The 18180-nt window shown below is 57.3% G+C and overlaps 2 protein-coding genes across 3 annotated transcripts in view; one reads left to right on the forward strand and one right to left on the reverse strand.

The window, feature by feature from the left end:
• CAMK2B (calcium/calmodulin dependent protein kinase II beta) overlaps positions 1 to 18180 on the reverse strand; it is a 94851-nt gene that overhangs the window by 30503 nt on the left and 46168 nt on the right. Inside the window, exons 3-5 of one of the 2 annotated variants that reach the window (XM_058534735.1) lie at positions 13874 to 13933; positions 6067 to 6121; positions 1720 to 1785 (exon numbers count right to left, since the gene is read on the reverse strand). In XM_058534735.1, coding sequence (XP_058390718.1) covers positions 1720 to 1785; positions 6067 to 6121; positions 13874 to 13933 — 181 coding nt within the window. Of the gene's footprint in view, positions 1 to 1719; positions 1786 to 6066; positions 6122 to 13873; positions 13934 to 18180 lie in introns of those variants that run through there. The other variant, XM_058534734.1, reaches the window with a different exon arrangement.
• OGDH (oxoglutarate dehydrogenase) overlaps positions 1 to 18180 on the forward strand; it is a 385968-nt gene that overhangs the window by 21059 nt on the left and 346729 nt on the right. The gene's annotated exons all lie outside the window — the stretch shown is intronic.

Here is an 18180-nt window from a genome sequence, read left to right on the forward strand (position 1 = left end):
TGTGGAGAGGTGGGGCCAGGGGCAGGAGGGGGCGTCGGAGAAGACAAGGCCAGGAGGCAGGCAGGAGGCGCAGGTGGGCAAGGCAGGAGCTCCAAGGCCACAGGTGTTGGGGGGTACGGTTGGGTGTGGGTGCACAGGCACGGGAGAAAGGCACTGTGGGCAGGCAGAGGGGTGCAGGGACTCCAAGCCAAGAGGGGGCTACGGCTGCGGGGCTGAGGACCAAGGAACCTGGGCAGGATTTTCCAGGCAGGGAAGCAGAGAACAGGCAAACAACCTCCCTGAGCCACCCAGGTGGCGCGGGAGGCAGAAATGGAAGGCAGCCCCTCTCGTCCTGAGCAAGAGTCCTGTCCACGCGCTGCCCTGGCCTTGGGCCACGAGGTCGGATCAGGGGGCAGCCAGTTGGGATGCTTCCCTCCTGGCCTGGCCTGCATCTGGGTCCCAGAGTCCCCTCTGCCCTGGCCAATGTCAGGATGCCTGGCCTTCCCAGCAGGACATTCCCACAGAGCACTGCAGAGCAGAAAGGGGTGGCTCCCTTCCACTTTCTACTTTTCTTGTAAGTAGAAATCAAAACAGCATCTTCCTGCTCTTGAAGGAGACAGGCCACTCCCAGGCTGTTGTGCAAAATGAAAGTCCTTCCTCAAGGAGCCTCAGAAAATCAGCAGTGGCCCTGCACCATCAGGTGGTCGGCAGCTGCAGCCCCGCCCCTCTCCAGCCTACCCAGCCCCAACACCAGGCCCCTGCCAGGGTCCCCGGTCTCCAGCTGCCCTGCTCTGGGGGGGTCCAGGTGGCACCAGAACCCACTCACACCTTCTCACAGGGACTCAGGCCGTCACCGACAGGTAAGGTCGCCTGTGGGTGCAGAAGCGAGTCACAGAAAGCTACTTTAAAATATAATATTCATTTTCCTTATTAGAAAAGTAATACATACTCATTAAAGAAAATTTTAAAAATAGACAAAGAGATAAAAATGTCAAAAAGCATCCATGACTCCACCACCTAGAGAGGGCCACTATCAGTCTTTTTCTTTTTTCTCTTTGCACTGTGCGGGCAGGGAGTGATTGCCCTCAGCTGTCTCCGAGCTGAGATGCACTGTCAGGGGTGACATTCCTATCACAAATCAGGGTAGCATCTGGCCCACAAGCATGGACTACAGCAGGCCATGGGTGGCCTACTCTTCCAGGGAGGGGGGCTCTGCCATCTCCCAGCAGCCACACAGCAAAGGGCATCTCTGAGGCCATCAGTCCCCTGCATCCCATGGTGAGGACTGACCCCAGCAGGAAGGATTGCCCAGGGGTGCCCGCTGTGGGCTATGGACAGTCGTCCAAGGGAGGGGCAGGAGGATACCCATGACCACACTCTGTCTGCTCTCCCCCCCACCCACTCAAGGAGAGCACTCCTGTGTGGGTCAGTTCCCACCCCAGGGGAAACCGAGCAGGCCTGGACCCTCCCCGGCCTTGGGCCACACCTCCGTGCTGGTCGAGAATACATGAGCTGCCCCCTGCTCCTTCGACCTGCTCAGAGAGCTCCCAGCAGGGCTGGGTGGGGCCGTCGGTCGGGCAGGCAGACTGACACCTCTGCCCAGCTGACCATCTGCCCCAAACCTGCTAGGGACAATGGGCACAGAAGCAGATGTGGGCCAGAGGGGCAGGAGTGGGGTTGAGCGAGGGAAGGGTGGGTGGGAGAAGTGGGGGCAGGATGGTGTGAGGGCTCCACACCCACCTGGCGTCCGCCTCACTGTAGTACTCTCTTGCCACAATGTCCTCAAAGAGCTCCCCACCAGTGACCCTGCAGGAAAAGCACACAGAGGTTCTGGATTCTGGAGACCCCTGTCACCTCCATCTCCACCACCACCATCAGCCCCATCTCCACCACCTTCTGCATGTCATGACCACCACCACCACCACCACCACCATCTCCACCACCTCCTGCATGTCATCACGGTCAACACCACCAGCATCTCCACCTCCGCAGCCATCAACACCACCACCATCTCCACTTCCGCCACCTCCTGCATGTCATCCCCATCAACACCATCACCATCTCCACCTCCACAACCATCAACACCACCATCATCCCCACCTCCACCACCTCCTGAATGTCATCACCAACACCACCATTTCCACCTCCATGACCATGAATGCCACCATCATCTCCACCTCCACAACCATCACCACCATCACCATCTCACTGCCTCCTGCATGTCATCACCTCAACACCACCACCATTTCCACCTTGACAACCATCAACACCATCACCACCTCCACCTCCACAACCATCAACACCACCACCATCTCCATCCCCTCCTGCATGTCATTACCATCAGCACCACCACCATCACCATCTCCACCACCTCCTACATGTTATTACCACTACCTCCACCTCCACAACCATCAACACCACCATCACCATCTCCACCACCTCCATCTCCACCACCACCACCTCCGCCCTATTGCCACTGTCACCTAGGACTGACAGCTTACCAAGTGCTTACTCACATATGGCGGCGTTCAATATTTTAGACCTCACACTCACTCCATGACGTTGGCACTCTTATACTCATAAAACTGAGTTGCAATGATCTCAGTGACCTGCCCAGAGTGGGCAGCACAGGAGTTTGATCCAGGCCTCTGAAGTGTTACCCAGGCCTGTGACTGTAATTCTAAGCCTGAGAAGATCTGGTTTCCCCTCCTCAGACCTGCCAGAGCCAGACGTGTGGCACTCACACAGAGTGGCGGGGCAAGAAGAGAGGATGCCTGGATTTGGCCTTCCTGGTGGGTGAGGTTGCAAAGTGTTGGAAGTTCCATTTCCAAGAGGAGAGTGAGATCTCTGTCTACACACCCTCTTGCCATGTGTCTCTGCCCAGTGAGTGGCCTTCAGGCCCTATGGTCAGGATGCACCCCTCCAGGGCAGGAGCCACAGCGCGGAGGACCTCCAGGAACCCAGAAAGGGTTGGGGCTTCCCAGGGTCCCCTGGGCTGGGAGACGTGGGTGTGGACAAGAAGATGAAGGAAACAGGACAAAGGACAGATGCACAGGTCAGCAGGGAGGTGACCAACTCCACACACTCTGAGACCACTGGAAGCCTCCATCTAGAGCTTTCCCACTCCTGCAGTGGTCCAGAGTCTCCTCCCCTGTCCTGGGGGACCAAGAGGCACCTCCCTCTGCAGCCACACCTCCTTCCAGCACCCCATCTGCAGCTGCACTGGTCCCACGTGCAGCGGTCTCTCCATTTGCATTTCAGTTCTCATTAGTTCTCGAAGGTGGGGCTTAGGTCAGCCTCATTTTTGTACCCAGGACTCAAGGCTGAACTGGCACATGGCAGAGGCAACCAAAGGCATGAGCACTGCTCAACAGGCAGCCCTAGTGTAGGTGGGCTCTTAGTGTTGGAGAAAAACAAAATCGAGGTAGTGTTGTGTGTTAGCATGCCCCCCACTCCAGGCTAGATGCTTGCCAGCCCACTGGACCCCCCAACAACCTCGGGAGTGGGGAGCTTTTAGGGTCCTACTTTGCCACCAAAGGTGGCTGAGGCTCAGAGCAGGCGATTGCCCAAGGAAGGCAGAGCCTCATCTGCCTATGTGCACACGTGTGTGCGTGTGTGTGTGTGTGTGTGTGTGTGTGTGTAGCAGAAGGATGGAGTTCTAGGTCCAGCCCAGGAGAGGGGGACTCACTGTTTATCTCTCTGCACACACAGCTCACAGGTCAGGCTCTGCAGACTCCGAGTCCAAGCACAAGGCAGAGGCAAAAAGGCTGCCAGGTCTTGGCCAGGGCTGCAGGAGGAGTGCAGGGAGCCCCACAGGAGGCCTTGCTCGGGGTCAGGGACAGACCCTCTGGGTCTCTGCATCCACAGGAGGCTCCAGTCTGTGCTGATGGGCACCTGGGGCTGTGTGGTCCAGAGCTGCATGGCAGGGAGTTGGTTGCTGGGGAGTTTGGCGCTGGCCATGCAGGGCCTCGTCTGGAGACCAGCACCCCCCACCCCCATTCTCCCACTTCTCAGGCCCTGGCTGGACAACGTGGCTGACTCTGGGCTGCAGCCATGGCCCACAGGGGAGCCCCTTCCTCTGTTCCCAGGCCTGGATTCCACGGCCCTAGTGAATCCCAAGCGTGTGGAGTGGGGAAACCTGACAACCCCTAAATACACAGAGCCTCCAAACTACCGAGGGGCTTTGGGGCCTCCTAAAGGTGATGTCAATCCAGGCCAGAAACTGCTTCCCCAATTCCAGGGCCACAGAGCTGCAGAGTGTCTGCAGCACGGCTGTGGCTGTGGCAGTGTCTGCAGCCTTCCCCTCTTCCTCTGCAGCCCCCCGTGCAAGCGCTCCCTTCACCCCAAAACCTTCCTGAGGCCCAGTGGTGTCCTGGATGCCCCAGAGTGGGGGCTTCAGCAGGGCTGGAGCCACAGAGGTTTGAGGGGAGGAGGTGCAGGGTCCAGGCCCTTCCCACTGCCCACTCCCTCTAGGAACACTAGCCAAGTGCCTCTTACCGGGCCCCCCAGAGCCTCTCCCCACACCCAGCTGTTGTGAGGGCCAAAAGAGAGAACCTCTCACGTGTGCACACACACGTGCACACACGTGCACGCCCGCGCACACACACACCCCATTCTCTCCCCCCTTATCTGCACCCGTCGGCCGCAGGGGCCCAGACACAGCCACCCTCCAGCCCAGTGGCCTCTACGTTTCCTGGGAAAGAGGCTGGTGGGTCTGGGGGCACACAGGGGTGGCAGCGAGTCTGCCACCTCCACAGGGGCCATGGAACAGACGTTCCTGGCCACAGCCTCGGCCTGGCAGTGGCAGCTATGTCCCAGGTCAGCCACCTGGCTGGTGACTTGAAGCGGTGTCTTGTGGGACACCGGGGGACCGAGAGGTGGCCAAGCCCCTGCAGGGACACTCCCAGCCTCCCTGGACCAGAGGACCCCGAGTGGGCTGGGGCTCCTCAGGCCTCCCTGCCCCGTGGCAGAGGCACCTGTCATTTGAGGGAGGAAGAGCTCCCACTCTCAGGCAGGCTCCTCTCATCACCACGGCAACAGCACCCTGGCGGGCTTCCCTGGCCATGTGGCCGCCTGGAGGCCACAAGAAGCTGCCCAAAGACTACGGGCCCTGGCCACCTCAAGGTCCCGAGTGACACTGACTCACGGACAGCTAAATATAGCGCTACTTAGTGGGAGCTGTCTGGGAGCCAGGGGAATGAGATCACCGCTTCCACAGCCAGCAGGAAGTGAGAGGCAGCACAGGCCCCCACGCCTTCTCACTCAGCCGCCGCACCTTCCCCACGTGTACACATGCGCACATGTACACACACACAAATCACACACAAACACACATGCACGTTCACACATGCACACTCCACAAATCACCCACATGAACTCAGTGCACCCACAAGCCACATGTGTGCATACACGTGCACACCCCCATAAATCACACATATGCACACACGTGCACAGCTACCCACAAATCACACATGTACACACATTCATGCAATCACACTCAACAGACATGCACATACTCACTCTCACATGCTGACACCCACACATGCCTGCTCATAAACACACACAAAAGCACAGTCATATGCACACCTGTACACACTCCCACACACTCGTGCAATCACACTCTCACATGCTGACACCCACACATGCACATTCATCAACATACACAAATCCACACAATCATAAACACACACACGCATTCTTACATACACATGCACACACACACACACACATGCTCATGCTAGCCAGTGGTGCCCCAGTCCAGCTGTGATGAGGACCCCAAGAGAAGGAAGTTGAAAGAAGGCCACTGACCATCCCTCTGGGGGTCTGCCCCTTCTCCTCTCCCCTCCGCCCCCACCAGCCTCCACACAGCCCCCACCTGTTCTGTGTGGAAGAGAGGGCCCAGCAGGGCAGGCCCACCCCTGTGGGACTCCATACCCCAACGTGAGGGAGGCTGGACTGGGTGCAGCTGGGAGCAAGGTGACCCGGGAGTTGGGGGACTGTCTGCCAGGTGCTAGGGAGGCCATGGATCCCACCCCAGGCCTAAGGCTGGGAGCAGACAAGGGCAAGTCCGTGGTCCCTGGCACTTACAGATCGAAGACCAGGTAGTGGAACCCCTCCTCGGAGATGCTGTCGTGAAGGCGCACTGTGGGGACAGGAGAGGTTGTAAGGGGCTGGTAGCAGCCTGGGACCCACCCACACCACCAAGCCTCCCTCCGCACCTGTCCAGGCCCATGGCCAGTATGCAAACCCTCAAAAGAGGGAGCCCACCCCCTGCCAAGGGCTGGCCTGGGGCTTCCCACCGCACGGGGCTAGGGAGGGTCCAGCTGGGCGGGCTGCAGGGCAGAGCCGAGGGGAGAGCTGTGGGCCCCACAGGTTGGCCAGCCCCAGGTGAGCAACCACGGAGCCTCTGGGTGTTGGTCTCCCCTTTCCTCTGCCAGAGGGAGACCCAGGACCCTCTCAGCCTCCAGCTGGGGCGTCCACTGCTCCCAAACATCGCAAAGAGCAGCATTAGGGGCGGGGGCCATGGTGTACAAGGGCTCATACACCAGGCCCCAGCAAGGAGCCTCTGAGGGGCTTCATGGGAGAGGAGCACAGTGAGGCTCCATCTCCAGCCTCTTGGGCCAGGCTGAGGGGGCAGGAATGCCCGGGCAGAGGACCACTCGCCCAGTGAGGCATCACTTCCAAAGTTTCAGATCCTGAGCTCCCATTCCAGAACCAGCAGCGGTGAGCAGGATGGCGCCACAGCCACGCGCTCCCTCATCAAGGTTTAGTCTGTTTTCTTTGTATCTCTGAGCCTGGAACAATGCCAGGCCAGAGTGGTGCCGATTAGGATTTGATGAATGAATGAATGAGCGAAGAGTGAGCAAGTGAGTGAACATTCATGTAGATTTCAGCACCAAGAACACAACCCCAACGCCTCCTTTCCCTTGAGCTGGAGATGCACCTGGCACTAAACAGCAAATATTTCTAGGAATGGCTCATTTTAGACACTGCCCTCATGTGCTGGATGCTGCCCTTTGCGTCGGGAGCTGCCAGAGCAGATGCCGCTCTAAGCGCTTTGTGTGCTTATCCACAACCATCCCAACCATCCCAGGAGGTTACAGATGAGGAAGCTGGTGTACAGAGGAGTTGAGTGACCAGCTGAGGATCACATAGCTCACAAAAGGCAGAGCAGCAGTGTGGACAGGAGCTCAGAACCCCCAGAGTGCTGCCGCTCCATTAGCCTCAGCCGCTGGGCCGGGCGCTCCTCGGGCCTCTCCCGGTGGGACGGGGCCGCCGGTGTCCTCCCTCCTGCAGCTCTGATGCTCCCAGGGGCCTGGCCAGCAGTGTCTTCACACCAGGAACCCCAATCTGGCTGCAGCAGCCCCTGACCTCTAGCAAAGCCTGGCACCGAGGGCAAGCCCTGCCCAAGCAGTCAGGGCGCCTGGTCACTGAGGAGAAGGGCCCGCGCTGGCTCTGGGGGCGCCTCATCTCGCACACCTGCCCCTCTCACCGTCTCCCCCTCCCACCGTCTCCCCCTCCCACTTCCGGTTCTGTGTCTCCGCTCAAAGGTCCAGTGTCCAGCCTTCTGGCCTCTACCCCTTACACCCACCCCGGCCACATCCTCACGCAGTGAGGTCTTCCAGGGCCCACATCCTCCACCAGCTGCCTGGGCTGTGGTCCCCTCTCCCCCTCACTGGGCATATCCAGGAGGCCTCCGGCCATGCAGAGCCCACAGTGACGTCCCTTTGGCCTGCGCACACCTGGGACCAACGCCCGGCACCCTCCCACCCGACCCAACTCCACCCAAGCTGGCCTGTATCTCCCTAACACACAGTGTACCCAGCTCCCTGGCACCCTCCATCTAGGACCCTCCTGCAAAATCACAGAGTGAACGAAAACTCACACCCTCCTGACTCCTTTCTGGTGGGGGCTCAGCAGGTCAGCCCCTCTAAGCAGCCTCCCCATCCCTAGCTGCCTTCACTCGAGCCCCAAGCAGAGAAGGACCCAGGGGCCCACCCTCCACCACCTGCGAGCCCCTGCAGGCAGCACCCACCAAGGACACTCCTGGGGGCCTTTCTCTCCTCCCGTGCAGGGAAATCTGACTTCCCCAGGGAAGCGCCAGGGTCCATACAGCTGTGGTGCTGCACGGCCTTTCTCCTGGTGGAGGCCACCACTGCCCCCAGGCCACTGCCCCCCAGGGCAGGTGACAGGGGTCAGCTCCCAGGTCCTGCTGGGGGGGACGACACCGGGGTCTGTGTGGGATTCGAGGCCGTGTGTACATGGACACTTTTTTTTTAACATTTGAAAAATAACTGTATGTTATTTTTATGGTTTAGAGGAAAACCTATGTAGCACATCAGACCCGTGATTTCACAGACAGGGCTAAGTAAAAAAGTGAATTGTCATAGAATCAATTTAAATAAAAACAGTAAGTAAATAACTGCGGGTGATATGCAGAGATGGCAAAAAAATAAATCCCCAGCAGCACCCAGGAGAGTCCGGTCCGGAAGTCCTGGGTGAGGGCAGTGACAGGGGACCAGGGTGTCCAGGGACACGCCCACCCCTGCTGGGGCCACAGCTCCTCCAGGATCTGTGCCCCGAGTCCCGGGCTGGGGGGCTCTCGTGGGAGTCCCTCTGCCCCTCCCAAGAAGTCTCTCAGACCCTCCCTGGACCCCTGTGCTGTCCGCGCTGTATAACATGATCAGCTGTGGGATGGCAGCACGGGCCCTGAGCACCTGGAGACTGGAAACCTTTCACCTTTCCCCTCTGGCACTGGCCTCCTCGTCTTGGCGGGAAGTCCTCCCAGGTCCACCGTACTCCATGATGCCCACCTGCTCAGCTCATGGGTGACCCACCCAGCGAGGGAGGCTGTTCCAGCCCCAGAAATCAGGAGGTGGAGATTCACCCTCACTGAGCCAAGCCCAGGGGAGAGAGGGTTGGTGTGCAGAGGGGAGGCTAGAGAGAGGCTGGGGGAGGCTGGGGGGAGGCTGAAGGGAGGCTGAGGGGAGGCTGGAGCGAGGCTGAGGGGAGGCTGGGGGAGGCCGAGGGGAGGCTGGGGGGAGGTAGGAGGGAGGCTACAGGGAACCTGGAAGGATGCTGAGGGGGCTCCTCTGAGTCGAGGCTGATAGGATCTGCTCACTCCCCGACGGGGCACTGGGCCCAGCTTAACAAGCTACAGAAGAGTCTACCTGCCGAAGGCTCTGCTTAATCTCTGTCGCCCCAGGGCCCCAGGGCCCCAGGGGGCAGCGAGAGGTTTGGGACCTGCTTGCCTGCTGAGTGGCAACCTCTTGAGGTCCTGGCTAAGGCCCAGCAGTGAAGTGAGGGCAGAGGCCACCTTGCCCACAGTCACGTCTCCATTCCCAGGACCTCCCCGGTATGGGGTAGATGTCCACAAATATGCATTGAATAGTGAATTCCTGAGATCCCAGCTGGAGGGTGCCAACCTGAGGTACCACACATGGGGGACAGTGTGTGTGAAGGGTGCAGCCCACTGCAAGGCCCTCGAGGGTCATGCCGGTCCCAGACGCCCAGGCCTGCTCCTAAGAGGGATCCCCACTGTGTCCCTACCCCAGGCACTACCGAGGCCAGGCCACATGGCTGTCTCTGCCCAGGTCCCCTCTTGTCTCTGAAGAGAAACTAAACCACCGGGGGCAGGGGCATAGGGGTGCTCTGCCTGTGCAGCCACTCACTGGGGCCAGTTCTGTGTACCCCACTCCCAACGTGACAGCTCCACCCAGCAGACATCTCATGTGCTCATCATGGTGGTCATGAAATGCACGCAAATCCCCTGATGCTTCTCATTTAAGATGGCAGCTTGGTTCTCTTGCCCTCGTGTGTGGTCTTCAAATAAACAGAATAAGGCAGGGTGATGGCGTAACACCTCCCAGACTAGATCATGAAAAGACACGGCAGTGCCTCCACAAGTTAAACACTGAATGACCAGGTGGGCCAGCAATCCCACTGCTGGGTATATACCCAAAGAATTGAAAGCAGGGACTTAGGCGGATATGTGTACACCCGTGTTCACGGCAGCATTAGTCACAGTAGCCAAAAAGCAGAAAAAAGCCAGATGTCCACAGACAGATAAATGGATAAGCAAACTGTGGTCTATACACACAATGGAATATTATTCAGCCTTGAAAAGGAAGGGAATTCTGCAATATGCTACAGCATGGATGAACCTTGAGGACATTATGCTGAGTGAAATAAGCGTGTCACAAAAAGACAAATGTTGTATGATCCTACATCTATGAAGTTCCTAGAGTGGTCAAATTCATAGAAACAGAACAAATGATGGTTTCAGGGCCTGAGGGGAGGGGTCAAGGGGGCTTTAGTGTTTAATGGGTGCAGAGTTTCCACTCAGGATAATGAAAAAGTTTTGGGTACAGATGGTAGTGATGGTGACACAATATTGTGAATGTACTTAATGCCACTAACCTGTACGGTTAAAATGATAAATATTATACTATGCATATTTTACCACAGTTTTGGGGGAAAAAGCACTGTGTTCCTTGTTCTACTCCTTCTCCCTCTCTCATCTGTGTGTCTCTTTCTCTGTCTCTGTCTCTCTCTGTCTTTCTGTCTCTCTCCCTCTCTCATCACACACTCTGGGGAGCCTGGTGCCATGTCCTGAAGATACTCAAATGGCCCTGAGGCGATGCCCAGGTGGGGAAGGATTCAGGCCTCCTGCTGACAGCCATGTGAGCGAGCCACCTTGGAAGCAAATCCTAAAGCTCCAGTCAAATCTTCAGAAGACGCAACCCAGCCAGTGCCCACACCACACTGGAGCCCCTGAGCAGGCCCGGCTCCCGGCATGCAACCTGTGCAGCTGCCCCAGGCCCCAGGCTCAAGAGGTCCCCGCTTTGCTGTGGCTGTCTTGAAATTCTTAATTTTTGAACAAAGGGCCCACATTTTCATTTTGCACTGATCCCACAAATTATGTAGCAGCCCTGACCACCCAGCTGAACTTCTCTTGAATCCACAGAAACTGAGAAAACCAATGCTCATTGGTTGAGTTTTAGAGTAATTTGTTACACAGCATGGATGACTAACACACTCGTGAAACAGCTCCACAGAGTGGGTGACACTTACACCCCCATTCCACAAACAAGGAGACTGTGTCTCAGAGAGTCCAGTGGCTGCTGCAGCCTATGAGTGGTAAGGCTGGGCCCAACTCCAGGTCTCTGCACCCTGAACCTCAGCACGTCACCTCAGAAGAGAGCGCTTTACAGCTTATACCCTGTTCTCTGTGTGAATCATCTCAGGTCCTCCTACAAGGTCTCCATGAGGGAGGCAGGAGCATCTCCACTTTATGGATGGGAAAACTGAGGCTCCTTCCCTCCCTCCCCATGCCCTGAGCACAAATGCTTCCAGAGTAAGCCGGGACAGGAAGGGGAACACCTCCCAGAGGCCCCGCCCCACACCTGGCTGCATGTGGTCCCGTTTCCTCTCCCGGGGGGCCGGGAGCACTTTTGTGCAGTGGTGGGGCTGGACGGACATGGGCCTCGGAGCCAGGGATCCCTTCATCTCCCCCTCAAGTCTTACCCACTACTCACTCCTCAGAGAGCGCTTCCGGAGTCTACAGAAAATGTCCTGTCTGAGCCCGGCAGTCTCAGCTCTGCCTCCTGTGTTCTGGGATGTTCTGTCTGAACCTCACAGTCTCTGAGCTGCCCCTTCTGTGTTCTAGAATGTTCTATCTGAACCTCAGTCTCAGCTCTGCCTCACCTGTGTTCTAGAAAGTTTCGTCTGAACCCCACAGTCTCTGATATGCCTTTTGTGTTCTAGAAGGTTCTATCTGAACCCCACAGTCTCTTATCTGCCTCCCCTGTGTTCTAGAATGTTCTATCTGAACCCCAAAGTCTCAGCTTTGCCTCCTCTGTGTTCTGGAATGTTCTGCTTGAACTCTGAAGTCTTTGATCTGCCTCTCCTGTGTTCTGGAATGTTCTGTTGGAACCCTAGTCTCAGTTCTGCCTCCTCTGTGTTCCAGATTGTTCCATCTGAACCCCACAGTCTCAGCTCTGCCTCTCTTGTGTTCTGGAATGTTCCACCTGAACTCAGTCTCAGCTCTGCTTCCCTCGTGTTCTGGAATGTTCCACCTGAACTCCACAGTCTCACCTCTGCCTCCCCTGTGTTCTGGAATGAAGCCAGTACAAGGACTTCAGGGACTGCTCAGAACTGATCCAGAACCACACTGGACATCTAGGCAGGGCAAGGACACATCTTGAAGAACTGTCCAAAAGCACCAACCCAAAGAACACGTGAGTCTTCTCCCCTAAATAAGGGGATTCCTGAAAACTGTTCACAATGGGGGACTCATCCTTGGTTGGTGCTCAGCGGATGCAGGGGAGGGGGCTGGTGAGGGAATGGGTGTGGGCAGAGCTGGCAGAGAGTGGCATCTGCCTGGCAGCTGGGCCTGGATGCACTGAGGGGCAACAGCCTGGGGAGGCGAGTTCAGACCGGAGCCCACTGTTTGTTGAAACGTGCCCCAGCCGGTAAGGAGTGGGCTGGGATCTCTGTTGACACCTGCATCAGGATCACCTGGCATGCTCTCGGAGATTCCCCGCGCCTCCGAGTCAGGCTTTCTGGGGGCAGATCAGGAATCCGAATGCCAGTAGGAGTCTGTGGTTAAAAGGCACATGGGCTGAAGCCTGCAGGCTGCAGCAGCACTGTGGCCCACACCTAGGGGCCTGCCCAAGAGATGGGAAGTCTGCCTTCCCCTGCACCTCCTGTTTGGGCCAGCACAGCTGGAGAAGAGCCAGCACCCCAGAGGGGCCACAGCCAGAGGGGCAGGGGCTCCCAGGACCAGCTCTGAGGACCAGCCGAGCACTCCTGGAGCTCCTGGAGCTCTCTTGGTCCCACCAGGAGCCCCAGGTGGCCGAGGCCCACCTCTGGGATGCTCCAGGCCAGGGACTCTCAAACTGGCTGCTCAGCACAGCCGAGTATTCCTTTTATAGCCAGAGTCCTGGGCCCCACCTGGCACAACTGAATCAGGATTTTGGCGACAGGGGTCCAAGAATCCACTCTGACCAGCTCCCAAGTGCCTCTGAGGCAGCGGGCCCACTGTCCCCACCGTCCCCTCGCTGCCTCCTGGTTGCTTCCCAATGTGGGCAAGGCCTGGGTCCTGGGCTCCTCAGAAGTCCCTACAGGGACCAGAGGTGGAGAAGGACAGACAGCTGGACACACACGCTTGCTCCATAAGGCGGCTAGCAGGGCCCACCCTGGAGCCGCAGGGGTGAGGGGTGGGCAAGTGGCTGAGTGGGGCAGGCCAAGTGGTCCCTGGAGATGCAAGCCAACTTCCAGGATCAGCATGGCTGATCCGAGCATCTCCTACAGTGGTGTCACCCACACAGACTCAAGGACTTCAGAAAGAAGGGACCTTCCAGTGGGCAGGGTGGCTTCGCTCCCTCAGGCCAGGGCCTGGGCTCATGGGGCTGCACGTGCCCCTGAGGGGCAGCTGACAGGTTGGGACCTCCGGCCCAAACCGCCATTCCAGAAGCCCTGGGCTGGCGGGGACAGCAGAGGTCCTCAGAATCAGACCTCGGGCCTCAGGCCAGGGCTGCACCTGGTGTGGCCTGAGGGGTCTTTGGTGGCACACTTTTCTCTGTAATCCGGCTGTCTTGCGGCTGTTCCGAAGCGACAGAACAACCGGGCCCCTGCATGTGTTCACCAGGATCACAGCTTGGAGTTATAGAGTGCGGGGCAGGGACCCGTCAAGGCAGAGCCTGGCCTCGACCTTCCGCAGGGAGCCCCCAAACCCCCGGAATCCCCCAGGTCAGGGAGAGGAGACGTTTCTAGGGAACTGAAGGTGGGATACTTCAGTGGAGAAGGTGTCTCTCTGAAAGTCCTCAGAAAGAAAGAGCTTCTTGCTACCCGCGCCCCCTGCCCCCCACCGCCCCCTCAGAGGGCCACTCACCGATGTTAGAATGCTTCAGAAGGCGGCAGATTCGCGCCTCTCTCTCCAGCTTCTGGTGATCTGGGGACAGAAAGGGACACGGTGTCACCTTGTGCTCCTGCAGCCCATGACCCCCCATGCCCAGCACCGCCCAGACCACCACATGCCGGACAGGCCGCCAACCACGAAACCCACGGCCAGGGGGATGCACCCGCCACCTCTCTCAGCGTCTGCCTGCTGACTGCCTGTGGCAGGGACATGTCAGGTGGTAACCCCCAGACCCAGACCCCCAGCCGGCAGTGCTGGGGCAGGAAGAAGCTGCCAAGTGTTTAGAGAGAGGCCCATGGGAGGCAAGGAGTGGTGTTAACTCAGGGCCACAAGTCCCCAGGTGATTCAGGAAGAGAAAATGCCGGATATTAGCAGCAGAACTGAGAGCACTGATTTAATCCTTCACTTATTTGTCCTAATTCCACACTCTTTGGAGCTTTCTGCTGAAGCCGAATTTGTTCTTCAGAGGCGGCTGTGGGGCTGGCAGAGCAAAGCTGCCTGCCGGGTGGGGGCCATCCAACAGGCCTCCGGGAGCAGCATGGGCCTCAGCGGACTCTGGCTGGAGATCTGGGGAAAGCAGGCACGATCTGACCCCCAACTCCACACACAAACCCACAACACACTGTGTTTTGATGGGCCGTGTTTATGCATTATTGGCAGGAGGACAAGTCAGGGCTCAGAGGAAACTGGCCCTGGGCAAGAGATGCAAATACGCTGGAGCCAAAACAGCCCCTTGGAGCCCTGCGCCTGGCCTCCTCCCCCGCGAGGTGCAGTACTGACCCCAGAGGCCGCCTCAAGGACCAAGGACTTATCAGCCAGAAATTTTATACTCCAAACAAACAGAGGTGCCGGGAGGATTTAAAAGCTGATGGAGATTGTAATAGCAAAAAACTGAAAAACCCCATGTTTCCATTGACCAGAGAGTGTACACAACAGAACATCCCTCAATGTGTGCACATCACGCCAACGCCCCAACATCAGCCTGAGCGAAAAAGCCACTCATGGGCCGGCCCCGTGGCTTAGCGGTTAAGTGCGCGCGCTCCGCTGCTGGCGGCCCGGGTTCAGATCCCGGGCGCGCACCGACTCACGGCTTCTCCCGCCATGCTGAGGCCGTGTCCCACATACAGCAACTAGAAGGATGTGCAGCTATGACATACAACTATCTACTGGGGCTTTAGGGGGGGAATATAAATAAATAAATAAAATCTTTAAAAAAAAAAAAAAAAAGCCACTCACAGAGGAAGACCTGACCATGCTCCCTTCACATAAAGGTCAAAACACACACACCACTGGGCACACGTGTGGCCCCACTGGAAACAAAGGCGAGGGCTTCCGAGTTCAGGATGGCGGCTGCCTCAGGGTGAGACACGACTGGGAGGGGCATCTAGGACCCGGGACTCCCACCCCGTCCCTCTATGCGCTGAGCCCCTCACGGGGAGCACACGACCACACCAGACAAGACAGCAGGGCTGCCTGATTCACCAGGGACCCCGACAGCACCACCACAGGACACAAGTGCTAATGACAAAGGTCCTCAGAAGCAGGAGAGCCACTCCACAGACTCCTCAGACCCGGGCCTGGCTGTGCTTGGGGAAAAAGACCCAGCCACCAGAAGGTCCCCCTGCAGGAAGGGAGCCCTTGACTCCTGTGTGGTCAGCTCTCCCTGGGCTGTGTGACAGTGGCAGGCTGGGAGGATCGGGACAGCCAAATGCAGTCATACTTGCAAACATGTGTGTGCCTCTCCTGAGTGGAAAGTCACACCTGCAAACAGGAACCTCTCTGGGGAACACCTCGGGCATCCAGCTGGCTCTCCCTCCTCCAGGACAAGCACTCGAGCCTCCCGGAAATGCTAACATCCCCCTGCGCTGCCCACCTGGCTCCCATCTGTTGCGCCAGGCACGCTGGCACCTGGAGGGCTCTGCAGAACTGCAGGGTGGAGCTGGCCTTCGGGACAGACCCTCACCCCACCCCTCGCGCCCTCACTGACACAGCCGATGCAGCAGGCACTGGTGTGGTGTGGTCCCCATCCTGCTGTGGTGGGAGCTACGGCTTCAGCAGACAAGACGCAGCAGTATTTGTGATGGCCGACACTGGACGCAGCCCAAAAGGCCCGTTAGAAGGTGAACACAATCGCGCCACAACACACACGGCGTGGGTTCCACTTCTCCATCCATATGAAGCTCAAAAACTGGCCACAGTGGACATGCTGGTGGGGGCGGGGGCTGGTCCATACACTTGAGGCCCAGCTCCAGAGGAGAGCAGGGGGGTGGTGTCCCAGCACCCAGGACCCGCTCCCTCCCAGGACAGCAGGATCATGGGCTGTTTTTTCTCTCATAGTGTTTATTTTAAACTTATTATTCTGAACGTTTTTGAGACTGAGAGAAAAGTTGCAAGAACAGTACACAGTACTCGTAGAGAGCACTTCTGTATAACCTCTCAGTCCCTCCGTACAGGGAGACTAACTTGTTCTGAGCATTTCAGCGTAAGCCCCACACTTCGTGTCCTACCAGGAAACCCCTGGGTGTGTATCTGTGAGAACAGGACATTCTCCTACAGAATCTCAGCGCAGTTATCCCACCAGTAAATCGAACACAGATACCGTACCTGAATCTAACCTACAGTCCATGTTCCAATTTTGCCAACTGTCCCAATAATGTCATAGCTGATTCCCCCCGGACGTGGATGGCAATTGAGAACCCTGACTGCATGGGGATGGGGCTAGAGCCAGGCTGAGGTCAGGGAGAGCCCAGAAGGGGAAGGTCATGGGAGCGGGGGTAAATCATTTTCTTTGGAAAAATTGCCTGATTTTGGTCATAAATAAAAACCAGAAGAAATATGCATGTGGGAACCCATCTTTGGGAAGGAGATAACTTAAACGACTATACTTTATTGCTGAAACTTATCACCGACGGCAGAGCCTCACCCAAAAGATCTCAACCTTCTTCTGAGCATGTTTGGGGAGAGAAATTATTTGCATGGGGCCAAGAAAGGGCACCTGGCTGCCCAGCCCCGGCACCGGTGTCTACCCCACGGCCACAGCAAGTCACTGATCCTCCCTGCCGTCCCCTTTCTGTATCAGGCACAGCAGCACTCAGCCGAGAGCGGCTCTGAATCTCTGCATCACGACTCACCCTCTAAGCTGCTAAGAGCCCACGTGCATAACATCACACCAAGATGGTGACAGCGCTTCACTCTGGGTGGCACAATTTTATTTTATTTTATTATTTTTTTTTTTATTCTTCGTATTTTTCCCCAACTTGGACCATGATCTTATGTTATTTTTATAATTAGGCAAAATATTGTTGCCTTTAAAAAAGAGTTTGATCCTGTCTCCAGTGAGCATGAAGCCACCAATTAAATATGATGCAAGTGTTGTCATAAAACCTGCTATGGTAACATTTGCCCTGAAATTAAAAACCTAAGCTGATTAAAAACCTAAGTGACCTTGGATGATAACGAAAAGCCACAGGAGAGGGGTGGGAGGAGGAGGCTGTCCCTGCCCAACCCAGAAGGCCCATCTCAGGACAGGCACGCAGCCGGGGGAAGAAGAATCCAGCTTCCTAACTCTGCTGACATCCTATTATTTCCTTTCTACAAAGTCGAGGGAGTTATTCCTGAACTTCCAAATTAACATCGTAAACCCCACCACGGACATGGTTAAGTCAGTCAAATTTAACCCAGTCTGGTTCATAAGAAGTGAGTCCTGGCCCTAAATCATCAGCTGAAACCTGGGAGGACCCCTCCACTCCATCCCGTTCCCTAGTGGGCAGTGGGATGTGGTTTGGGCCAGCTACTGTGAACAAGCCCTGAGGCCTCTTGGAGCTGTTACACCTGCTCATCCCTGCCCACCCGTCTCCTTCCAGGGGCCCTGGCCCCGGGGCCCTGCCTAGACTTGGAAGACAACAGCTGTGACCACCAAGCAGGCCTGTGGAGAGAACATAGTCAAACACTGCTCACCCTGCCCAGGGCCTATCAGTACCCTGGGGAATGCAGCCTGGTACACCATCCTGAGGGAGGTCCCAAGAGTCTTCCTGAGCAGCCAGACGCCACCATACCCACTATAGTGATGAACCGGCTAGGCGGGCAGAGGGCGACCCCAGGAGGGACCCACCAGGCACCTGCCAGGGCTGTAGGGGCTGCGAGGGCCGAATGACCAGGCCAGCCTTGGGCCCAGCCAAGGGGTTTGAAAGGGCCTTCCTGGGGCTGCGGCCAGGTGCCCTGACTGTCTGGGCACCTGGAGTTGCCCTGAGGCCCAGGCACCTGCTGCTCATGGCCCCACG

This window comes from Diceros bicornis, chromosome 41 (assembly GCF_020826845.1).
Source record: "Diceros bicornis minor isolate mBicDic1 chromosome 41, mDicBic1.mat.cur, whole genome shotgun sequence".
Classification (NCBI taxonomy): domain Eukaryota; kingdom Metazoa; phylum Chordata; class Mammalia; order Perissodactyla; family Rhinocerotidae; genus Diceros; species Diceros bicornis.